Raw genomic sequence first — 12,352 nt, 5'->3', positions numbered from 1 at the left:
TCTCTATCTACCCTCCCTTCTCAATCTCCTCTGTTCTATAAAAAACAAAACTGAACAAATGACGACAGGAGCAGTGGATTCGTAGTGCAGGCACTGACCCCAGCGATAACCCTAGAGGCAAAATTATAAAAAAGATTTCCCTTTGCGTGGTGATCCCTCCATGACTGTACTTAAAATGCATGGGGGGGGGGCAGTAGCATAGTGGGTTAAGTGCAAGTGGCGCGAAACGCAAGTACGGGGGCAAGGATCCGGGTTTGAGCCCTCGTCCCACCTGCAGGGGGGTGGGGGTTGCTTCACAGGTGGTAAAGCAGGTCTGCAGGTGTCTGTCTTTCTCTTCCCCCTCTCTTGTCTTCCCTTCCTCTCTCGATTTCTTTCTGTCCTATCCAACAACAACGACAGCAACAAGAACAACAATAATAACTACAACAACTATAAACAACAAGGGCAACAAAAAGGAAGAAAAAATGGCCAACAGGAGCCGTGGATTCGTAGTGCAGGCACCGAGCCCCAGCGATAACCCTGGAGGAAAAAAAAAAAAAGCTTGAAGAAGGAGACAGGGCTTGAAGTCTGGGTTCTGAGTGGCTCACTGTTTTTGATCCTAGTCCTCCTTCTACGAAGGGTGGATGGGTGGCAGCTCCATGGCCCTAACCCCTCCCTGAAAACTTCAACCACTTGCTGCTCAGTTTCAGTTGTTCAACATAGATGTGCTGCGCTTCAGTTAGTTTACCTGAAAGTCGGGACAATATTTCTTACATTTTTATCTCAATGTCACATAAGGGAGACAAAAGGCAATATTGAAATATCAACAAGTACCACTGGATGCCTAATTATACTTTTACCCTGCTCTGGAAAATAAAGGTCTTAGAATACTGGGGGTCAGACGGTGGTGCAGCGGGCTAAGCGCACATAATAGTGTGAAGCGCAACGACCTGGACCCCAGTTCATGCCCCGGCTCTCCACCTGCGGGGGTGGGGTGGAGGTGGGTGGGAGTGTCGCTTCACAAGCGGTGAAGCAGGACTGCAGGTGTCTATTTTCTCTCCTTCTCTCTCCCCTCCCCTCTCAATTTCTCTCTGTCCTATCCAATAATAATAAAAAAGGCCTTTAAGTACTTGAGGGACTAATATTATATTTTTAGTAAAAATATATATAATTCACTCTAACCTCACTGTAGAAATGAAATAAAGAATGTAACTATCCAACGTCCATGTCCAGAAGAGAAGCAATTACAGAAGCCAGAATCCCCACCTTCTATGTCCCTTAAAGGATTTTGGTCTATACTCCCGGAGGGATAAAGAATAGGGAAGCTTCCAATGGAGGGGATGGGACATGGAACTCTGATGGTGGGAACTGTATGGAATTGTACCCTTGTTATCTTACAATTTTGTTAATCATTATTAAATCATTAATAATGACAATAAAAACAATACAACTGTCAGGACAAAAAGATTTTTGAGGATTTGAAATGTAGGCAAATGTAATATCAAAAGTGTCCAGAAGAGGGGGCTCCTGAATAGTGTCCAGGTATATTCTGAATGGGCAGCGTTGCCCATTTTAACCACAAAACACACATCTGAGTGCCTGGCCTACCAGAAAAACCCACAATTTGTTTATCTCTGACCCAAACGTGCCCCACCACAGAAGCCTCTTTTGTGGTTTTTTTTTTTTTTAAGGCTTTTTTTTTTCTTGGAAACAAATAATAAGTACAAGTCTCACTTGCTCCATGCCTCAATTTCTCCCAGCTCATTTAATTGATTGGTTTTCTGCTTGAATTAACAGATTGGTTTTCTGGCTATTTTGCTTTCCTGTAAGACTTCTGCAGTCACATCTGCTTTGCTTTGTCCCAATTCAACTTCTGTTTCCCCTTCACCCCTGAGGCAATAGGGGAGGGCAGGATAGGAACTGTGTACCTGAGACTTAATCTCCCCTGAGGCAATAGGGGAGGGCAGGATAGGAACTGTGTACCCGAGTCTAGCAGTTAAGTTAAAGGCTTAAGAAGTTCTGTCTCCAAAAGGAAAAAAAAAGACACAAACAAGTATAGCTACAGGCCCTTTGGAATCTAACTAAAATATGCCTACTAGCTATCTACAAAATGGAGTATCCCCCAACTATTCACCTGCACTATATTTCAGCCTTTAGGTCCATGACTGTTCAACAATTCATTTGGCTTTGTATGTTAACTCTCTTTTCAACCTCCAGGTTCCAGATGCTAGCATGATGCCGACCAGACTTCCCAGGATCCCACCAATGTGTCCTGGAGCTCTGCTTCCCCAGAGACCCACCCTACTAGGTAAAGAGAGAGGCAGACTGGGAGTATGGACTGACCAGTCAATGTCCATGTTCAGCAGGGAAGCAATTACAGAAACCAGACCTTCAACCTTCTGCATCCCCATAATGACTCTGGGTCCATACTCCCAGAGGGTTAAAAGATGGGAAAGCTATCAGTGGAGGGGATGGGATACAGAGTTCTGGTGGTGGGAATTGTGCCAAGTTGTACCCCTCTTATCCTATGGTTTTCTCAATGTTTCCTTTTTATAAATAAAAATAAATAAATAAAAAAGAAGTTCGTCTCCATGTTGTCTTACAGGGGATCTGAATATTCCAGAAAGGGGGCAGGAAATGGCGCACCTGATTAAGCACTCACATTGCAGTGTGCAAGAACCTGGGTTTGGAAGTTGGGTGATAGCACAGCGGGTTAAGCTCACATGGTGCAAAGCACAAGGACCAGGGTAAGGATCCCTGTTGGAGCCCCCAGCTCCCCACCTGCAGGGGATTCGCCTCACTGCAGTGAAGCAGGTCTGTAGACCCCCCCCACCCCCGTCTTCCCCTCCTCTCTCCATTTCTCTGTGTCCTATCCAACAACGACGACATCAATAACAACAACAACGATAACAACAATAAAACAACAAGGGCAACAAAGGGGAATAAATAAATAAATATTTTAAAAAAAGAACCTGGGTTCAAGCCTCTGATCCCTACCTACGGGGGGGGGGGAACTTCATGAGCTGTGAAGTAAAGCTGCAGGTCTCTTTCTGCCTCTCTCCCTCACTCCCTCCCCCTTTCTTCTCAATTGCTTCCTGTCTCTATCCAATAATAAATAAACAATTTTTTTTTCAAAAAAGAATATTCTAGAAAGCACGTTAATTTTTACTTCCCTTCTACACTGCATGGTCAATTAATTGAAGGAAAGCATGTCTGTTTTTGGAAATCAGAGGTGGATTCAAAATCCAGTGGTTTAAGACCCAGGCATAAATGTATAGTGTGAATAAAGATGCCTTTCTCACCACAGAGAACATGGCTTCCTAAAGGCATTCTGCACATACATACACACAACATAGCCCACCAGATGACAATCCATGTGCCCATTCTGTCCTGCAAGAGGAAGTCCCAACTGAACTCTGCTAAAGGCACTCCACCGAATTTCCCAGCCCTCCCCCATGCCCCAGCAGCTTATCCTTGTAGCATATTTCCTTGCATTTTCCTTCTGTCTGCAACTCTCCCTTCCCGAGATTTCTGTCCTCAGCTCATCCTTTCACTCTGACTGAAAACCTGACTCACCTGGGAAGCCTTTTTCTTTTTAAAAATCTTAGCAATTTATTTGTGCACTAGGGCTTCATGTCTTCAAGATTCCACTCTTGTTGGTGGATTTTTTTTTTCCCCTCCTCCAGGGTTATTGCTGGGCTCGGTGCCTGCACCATGAATCCACCGCTCCTGGAGGCCATTTTTTCCCCCCTTTTGTTGCCCTTGTTGTAGCTTCGTTGTGGTTATTATTATTGCCCTTGTTGACGCAATTCGTTGTTGGATAGGACAGAGAGAAATGGAGAGAGGAGGGGAAGACAGAGAAGGGGAGAGAAAGATAGACACCTGCAGACCTGCTTCACCGCCTGTGAAGCGACTCCCCTGCAGGTGGGGAGCTGGGGGCTCGAACTGGGATCCTTATGCCGGTCCCTGCGCTTTGCGCCACATGCGCTTAATCCACTGCACCACCGCCCGACCCCCGGTGGATTACTTAAAAAAAAAAAAATGAAATAGAGACAAGGAAAGAGAGATACCACAGCACCTACTGTGCATGGGTTTATGGAGTCTTTTAAATTAGCAGCATGCTAACTGAGCCATGATCCCAAAGCAAGGTTAATGTCCAGGTTTCTCCTCCTGTCCCATGACATGTTGCCTCCGTAAGAGAATCATGGATCTTACGCATTAGCAGTCTGTTTCTCAGCTTTCGTTTTGTGATGTTCTAGTAGACTGAACTTGCACCCGTGTCTGTGTTGCCGGACTGCACTTGGAAAGGTCCGCTCTGAGCTGCCCCAGGAGCTGAGCTTTCAGGAAGCACACCTGAGTTCTCACCTGAGCCCCCTGTACCTTTACAGCCGTATGCACAGGGATGGAGGTATTGAGTGGGCCGAGCCCCTGCTTCCCCATGTCTGGCTGTGGTGTGGAGTCATTTCTCTCGTTTTCTGAGCCGGAAGTAAGATCCTGAAACCCAAATGTTAGCAATATTAGGCTACAGGGGCCCGAACAGTGTGACATAGGAATGTTAAAAATGGAGTACCTCGGGGAGTCGGGCGGTAGTGCAGTGGGTTAAGTGCACGTGGTGCAAAGCACAAGGACCAGCGGAAGGATCCCGGTTCGAGCCCCCCCGCTCCCCACCTGCAGGGGAGTCCCTTCACAGGTGCTGAAGCAGGTCTGCAGGTGTCTGTCTTCTCTCCCCTCTCTCTGTCTTCCCCTCCTCTCTCCATTTCTCTCTGTCCTATCCAACAACGATGACATCAATAACAACAACAATGATAACTACAGCAATAAAACAAGGGAAACAAAAGGGAGTAAATAAAATAATAAAAAAGAAATAAAATTAAAAAAAAATTTAAAAAATGGAGTACCTTCCCACTCTACTCCGCCCCCCCAATTTAGTTCTGTGGTTTTTAATCTTAGCTTTTTATCTATGTAAATATCAGATTACTTCCTCTACCGGCAACAATCCCATGGATAAAACCTGTATTCCAAGTGAGGATATATATATTTTTTTTTCAGAGAAAAAGGTGGTGTTATTACTGGTGACTATGGAGAATTACTAAGACACCCAGTCACCCAGCATAAGCCTTCTTACCCTGTCTATCACAAAGTCCAACTATTGGGCTTGATAATGGCATCAAAAAGAGAGGAAGCAGGCTGAGCGAGTGTAGAAATTTTCAGGGGAAAAAAAAAGCAAAAAACAAAACAGGACAATGAAAAAGAGCATTTCCAGATGAAGAAAAGTGTGTGTGTGTATATCTGTGCGCTTACGTGATGTGTGTATGTGCATGTGTGACTATGTATGTGGGTATCTGTGTTTATGTATATGTGTGATGTATATTCCCGAATGCACCTCTTTTTTATATGTGTGTCGTGTCTATATACATATGTGAGTCCATGCATGTACATGTATGTTTATGTGTACACACACATGGATTTATACCTATGCTCCCATTTCTATATTTATATTCATGTCTGTGTAATATAGGCTGTTGGAAAAGTCCTGACACATTTTTGTATACAAAAAAAAAACACAACAAAACAGGTTCCAGACGCTGTCATGATGCCAACTTGACTTCCCTGGGCAGACGACCCCACCAATGTGTCCTGCAGTCCTGCCTCCCCAGATCCCTGCTCCACTAGGGAAAGAGAGATACAGGCTGAGAGTATGGATAGGCCATGTTCAGTGGGGAAGCAATCACAGAAGCCAGACCTTCCACCTTCTGCATCCCATAGTGAGCCTGGGTCCATGCTCCCAGAGGGATAAAAAATAGGAAAGCTATCAGGAACGGGGATGGGATATGGAGTTCTGGTGGTAGGAATTATATGGAATTGTACCTCTCTTAAAAATATAAAATTAGAGGGGGTTGGGTGGTAGTGCAGTGGGCTAAGTGCACATGGTGTGAAGCGCAAGGACCAGCATAAGGATCCTGGTTCAAGCCCCTGGCTCCCTACCTGCAGGGGGGGGGGGGCTTCGCCTCACAAGTGGTGAAGCAGGTTTGCAGGTGTCTATCTTTCTCTGTCTCCCCCTCTCTGTCTCCCCTCCTCTTTCAATTTCTCTCTGTCCTATCCAACAACAACAAAATCAATGACAACAATAACGACAACAACAAGGGCAACAAAATGGGAAAAAATGGCCTCCAGGAGCAGTGGATTTATAGTGTAGGCACCGGGGATAATTTTGGAGACAAAAAGAAAAAAAAAGATAGAAAGAAAAAGAAAAAGAAAGAAAAGAAAAATATATAAAAAAAACAATCCATAGAACAAAATGTCATGACTTTTCTGGTGACCCAACACATGTGCATTTGTGTGTGTATATATATGTGTGTGTGTCACTGTACACTGTTTATATCATATATATATTCTGTATGCACATATGTACCTTGTATACACAATACCTATATGGACACATGTATCTGCGTTAGTGTCTATGTGTCTTGAATATGTATCTACCTATATGCATGCAAACACATGTTTATAATGTAAAGGTGTGTGTATGCCTGTGTCATCGTGCGTTCATGTGAGACACGTGAAGCTGGGTAGACATAAGTGGTATGTGTATACAGGTGCATATATGTGTGTGTATGTAGTGTGGGTGGTGTCATGGAAGATCTTTATGAGAGGCAAATTTCTGTAGGTTTCAGACTCTGAAAAAGGACTATCTTTCCTTCCTCTCCTAAGTCTATGTCTCTCCGCTGTTGACTATGAATCAGAGAGGCAGGGGTTGCTGGTGATCTTCCCCCAGGAATTCTAGTTTTCCCTTGAATCCTAGCACACCATCATAGCACCTATCAGTGTCAGTGGCCTCCTCTTCCTTCTTTTTTTTTTTTAACATTTTTTTATTATCTTTTTTTATTGGATAGAGACAGCCATTTATCTAGAGGGGAGGGAAAAATAGGTAGGGAGAGAGACAGAGTGACACCTGCAGCCGTGCTTCACCACTTGCAAAGCTTTCCCCCTACATGTGGGGACCAGGGCGCTTGAACCAAGATCCTTGTGCACTGTAACTTGTGTGCTCAACCAGATGTGCCACCACCCAGTCCCAGTGGGCTCCTTTTTCTCTCAAAGCCTTGGTGTTCTCACTTGTCAACTGGGGTTGCTGGGTGAAAGGATATAGAATTGTGTTTCCGTTATGCTTGAACTGCTTAACTCCTGTTCTTTTTCTCCCCTTTTTCCTGGGTAAAACTAAACTTGTCTTCCCTGAAGCCACCATTAAATCAGAAGCCGAGGAATTTACTGTCAGAATAACAGTTACAAGTGATCTGACATACTGTTTGATGTTATCAACGACGGTTTGGCTGCAAGGACCAGCGATGGAAGGAATACAATTTTGATTCAAGGTGCTTGCACAATCAACGCATGACTGTTTCAGCTCTGCTTTTTATGTCCGCCTGTTTACTCCCACTGCACATTCTCTCCTTGGCAGCCTTAGATTTACTCCCATGGAGCGAATAAAAGCATGATAGTGACCAGTAACTTCTAAACTTTTGGGCAACAGAGTCCTGAAATGACCCTAGTGATCCCTGACACATGTGTGGTGCTCTCAAATATAATATCTGATTCTGATCCCTTGAACAACTCCTGTGAAGTCAGGAGAAGTAAACTCTAGGAAGGAGGGATTGGAGGGGGCTGGGGGCAGGTAGCACACTGGGTTAAGCTCACATAGTACAAAGCACAAGGACCCAGTCAAGGATCCTGGTTTGAGCCCTTGCTCCCCACCTGCGGGGGGCTTGCTTTACAAGTGGTGAAGCAAGTCTGCAGGTGTCTATCTTTCTCTCTTTCCTGCTTTATCTCCCCTTCCTCAATGTCTCTCTATCTTATCCAATAAAACAAAAAAAAAAAAAAGAAAGAAAAAAAAGTATAGTAAGGACTGGAGAACTGGAAGGTTCTCTACAGAGCTGGTGTGGACTAGAACCAAGGGTATAAAACTCATATTTCGGGAGTTGGGACGTAGCGCAGCGGGTTAAGCACATATGGCGCAAAGCGCAAGGACCAGAGTAAAGATCCCCATTTGAGCCTCTGGCTCCCCACCTGCAGGGGAGTCACTTCACAGGTGGTGAAGCAGGTCTGCAGGTGTCTCTCTTTCTCTCCCCCTCTCTGTCTTTCCCTCCTCTCTCCATTTCTCTCTGTCCTATCTAAGAACGAAGACATCAATAACAATAATGATAACTACAACAACAATAAAAAAAATCCCTCACATTTCATGGTCACACAAGGTTGTTTCTTTTTCCTTCATTGATGCCCCCCTTCTGATCATTGTCAGGGGTTTGATGCCCACCCCCATCACTGTCAGGGGTCCCATCACTACCATTGTGTGAGACCAAGGGATGTCAAGCCTTTGCATGGCTTCTTAAGGTGACTCTTCTGGGATCAGGGGAGAACTTTCCATGATCCCTGGAAACCCTGCAGCCCTGGCGAAACTTATCACCCTGATATGTCAGAATCCCATCAATGATACCTTCCTGGAGGACTGTGATAGCTAGTAAAAAAAAAAACAATAATACTTATAAAGTGTCTTGTGCTGAACCTGACATAGAGTGAGTGCTTAACACCTAGTAGAATTAGTTGTTAATTATAATTACGTTTTTCTCTCTTTTTCAAAAATATTTATTGGATAGGGACAAAAATTGTGAAGAGCTAGAAAAGAAGAGAAAAAGAGAGATATCTGTAGCACTGCTTCGCCACTCATGAAGCTCCCCCTGTGCAGGTAGAGAAGCAGAGGCTTGAACCTGGGTCCTTGCATGTGGCAAGGTGTGTGCTCAGTCGAATGTACCACTGCTTGACCCCCGCTATTATAGTTTTTTTCTGTGTGTTTCTGACAGGACTTTCATATGTGTGTGTCACGCCTTGGGAATTGGTAGACTTAACTCAGAAAGCAGGGAGCACTGTGCTTGGATTGGAGTTGGAAGGAGACTTGGCATTGACTTGGTTGGTAGAATCCTGCTATGAAGAGTGTGAACTTGGCCTCTTTGCTCTGTGGCCAATACGAACTTGTCTCCTACTCCCTCAGAATCCTACGGTGACTTTCCATGCACAGAAAGACTGAGTTTTGAAGTCTCGCTGGCTCTTTCTATCTGGAAGATTGTGGCTGAGGTGTCCTAACCTCTCTCACTGAACATCATTTTTACCTTGTTCGTAACAAATGGAGAGAAAAGGTTTCTCCTTGACAAAGTAGGTTCTTAACATCTAAGTCAAAAGGTATATAGACCTGGGAATTGTCTTTGAATATTTTCTGGTGAATTTTTCTCCTTAGCATGGAACTCTGGGCTGAATCAGATAAAAGAAAAAAGAGCCACCCAAAGGATGTTCCCACAAGAACTATCTCATAGGTCCCTGAGCAAAACCAAGTGTGGTGACGTTGCTTTAGGACTATGTAGTGATGACAGAATGAAATGTGTCTTGATTACCTGGATGGTCCCCAGAGGACCTGCCGAAGGGGTCTCTGTAGCTTTGGCGTCTGAGGGGGAGCCTGCTGAGCCCTGAGGATCTTCACTTCGAGTGTGATCTGGAGACAGTCCATCACTGCTGTCCTCTTCAAAAGCAAATGCATCTGCTGGCTTGGAGAAACTCACCTGGTTACCTGAGAGAGTGAAATCCAGGAACTGTGTCAGCAGTTCAGGTATATATCTAAGAGCTTTCTGGAAATGCTTCAACACGCCATTGTCATTAGAAACATATACCTAATGACGCCAACCTGACTTCCCTGGTTAGACAACCTCACCAATATGCCCTGAACTCTCTCCAGAGCCCCACCCCACTAGGGAAAAAATAGAAATAGGCTGGGGGGTATGAACGGATCTGTCAATATTCATGTCCAGCAGAGAAGCAATGACAGAAGCCAGACCTTCCTCCTGCTGCTCCCCACAATGACCTTGAGTCCATACTCCCAGAGGGATAAAGAATAGGAAAGAATGGGAAAGCTATCAGGGGAGGGGCTGGGATACAGAGTTCTGGTGGTGGGAATTGTGTGGAATTGTACCTCTCTTATAGCACAATCTTGTCAATCATTATTAAATGATTAATAATAAAATTATTTAAAAAATAAAAAGAATGGAAAGATAGAGTGGGAGAGAGAAAGAGAGATACCTGCAGCACTGTTTTTTTTTTTTTTTCCTCCAGGGTTATTGCTGGGCTCGGTGCCTGCACCATGAATCCACCGCTCCTGGAGGCCATTTTTTCCCCCTTTTGTTGCCCTTGTTGTAGCTTCGCTGTGGTTATTATTATTGCCCTTGTTAACGCAATTCGTTGTTGGATAGGACAGAGAGAAATGGAGAGAGGAGGGGAAGACAGAGAAGGGGAGAGAAAGACAGACACCTGCAGACCTGCTTCACCGCCTGTGAAGCGACTCCCCTGCAGGTGGGGAGCCAGGGGCTCGAACTGGGATCCTTACGCCGGTCCCTGCGCTTTGCGTAGCACTGTTTTTGTGCTTGTGACATTTCCCCCTGAAGGTGGGGACCGAACTTGAAGCTGGGTTCTTGTGCATAGCAATGGGTGCACACTACTGGCTGTGCCAATGCCTGACCCTAAAAAACACATTTTAGGTGGCGCAAAGCACAGGGACCAGCATAAGGATACCGGTTCGAACCCCGGCTCCCCACCTGCAGGGGAGTCGCTTCACAGGCGGTGAAGCAGGTCTGCAGGTGTCTATCTTTCTCTCCTCCTCTCTGTCTTCCCCTCCTCTCTCCATTTCTCTCTGTCCCATCCAGCAACGACAACAACAATAATAACTACAACAATAAAACAACAAGGGCAACAAAAGGGAATAAATAAATAAAAAATAAATATTAAAAAAAACACATTTTAATTTACTGTGTTTCTTATTTATTTACCCCATCAGGGAGTGTTTATAAAAGTGATATGTTTGTCAGGGAAGAAGTAATGGCATATTGAAGGTCTGTCATCGTTAATTAATTTTTTTTTTTCTTATGAAGCTCTGGGGAATGAACTCAGGGATTTGAGCATGCATGATGTCATTTTTTAAATTTTCTGACTTTTTATTTATTTATTTATTTATTTACTCCCTTTTGTTGCCTTATTATTGTTGTTGTCTTTGTTGGATAGGATAGAAGACACCTGCAGACCTGCTTCACCACTTGTGAAGCAACCACCCTGCAGGTAGGGAACCGGGGCTCGAAACGAGATCCTTACACTGGTCCTTGCACTTTGGGCCATGTGTGCTTAACCCCCTTCGCTACCGCCCGACTCCTCTTCCTTGATATTTCCTGTGTGAACTCATACCTGACGTTTATTCAGGGAAGATGAAGGAAAGAAGATTCTGCTAGGGGTCTAGAATGAAGCCAAAGGAGAGTCCAGGAGGGGAGTAACCCCACCTTCTTAGGCTTTTATGAGGAGAGATCTAACTTGGACAGCAGTCTGCCGGTTGCATCACGTTCAAACATAAAGCAGGCCACACAGCACACCAAGATTAGCAGACTTCCCTAATCAGCATAAGCAAGAACAGCCACTCAGTTTAACTTTCCAAGTGTCAGAATTAGCTAATGTCACCAGAATGTCCCAGAGGCTCATTCAACGAGCGTGAATCTGCTTACATAAGCTATAAATGTGTCTTAGAAACACCACTGCTTGTTTTACTTTTTTTGTTACGTAGATTTTCTTTTTTATTCCTCATAGCTCTGTGTCTGTTTTGGAAATCCTCACACAAATTCCTCCTCAGCAACGTACATGGTCCTTGAAGGGGAGCTGATACATTAATGGGGGGGTGGGGGGGAGCGGAGAGAGGGGTTATCAGGACAGATGGAACTATAATGGCATCCTTATATGTCTCTTGTTTTTCAATTGCCAAAATCCACCCGGTTTATTATTCAGCTGCGCAGTACAAAATGTGCTGAGGCCACACAGCTCTTCTGACCCTAATTCCAGGCACAGCTCTCCCAAAGGAATTTAGGTATTATCAGGAAGTTTCCCAGCCCGCTATTCTGCAATCACACTTGACAAGAACTTTTGACTCCCGTTTTAAGCTGATAAGAGAAGGGAGCTTTCACCGTGAGGATTGAAAGGCAATGAGGAGCTGGAAGTAATGGAACAAATGTGGCTCTGGGCTTGTCATCACCACCCCTGCTGGCATCTGTCATGGACCCTCACTCAGACATCCTAATGTCAAATCAGGGTGGAGGCCAGACAAGGACAAGGTGGGTGGAAACTCCAAACTCTGGCCCCTGGGGCATTCCATTAAATTAGAAGGGCCTAAGGACCTATAGTTCTGGTTCTTGGCTTTGGCTTCAAAGACTGCTTATAAAAACTATTGGTCTCCTACGATTATAAAAGTAATGATTGGGGCCAGGCAGTGGCACACCTGGTCGAGTGCACACACATTGCAGTACTT

General features: G+C 44.8%; 1 protein-coding gene across 6 annotated transcripts in view; it reads right to left on the bottom strand.

The window, feature by feature from the left end:
* Nucleotides 1–12,352, bottom strand: part of MYOCD (myocardin) — a 134,018-nt gene that overhangs the window by 36,869 nt on the left and 84,797 nt on the right. For 5 of the 6 annotated variants that reach the window (XM_060204440.1, XM_060204445.1, XM_060204444.1 and 2 more), the window contains 2 exons: nt 9,417–9,589; nt 4,345–4,473 (listed from right to left, as the gene is read on the bottom strand). In XM_060204440.1, the coding sequence (XP_060060423.1) occupies nt 4,345–4,473; nt 9,417–9,589 (302 nt within the window). The remainder of the gene's footprint in view (nt 1–4,344; nt 4,474–9,416; nt 9,590–12,352) is intronic. The other variant, XM_060204443.1, reaches the window with a different exon arrangement.

This window comes from Erinaceus europaeus, chromosome 12, assembly GCF_950295315.1.
Source record: "Erinaceus europaeus chromosome 12, mEriEur2.1, whole genome shotgun sequence".
Classification (NCBI taxonomy): Eukaryota; Metazoa; Chordata; class Mammalia; order Eulipotyphla; family Erinaceidae; genus Erinaceus; species Erinaceus europaeus.
This window is presented reverse-complemented; position numbering and strand designations above follow the sequence as displayed.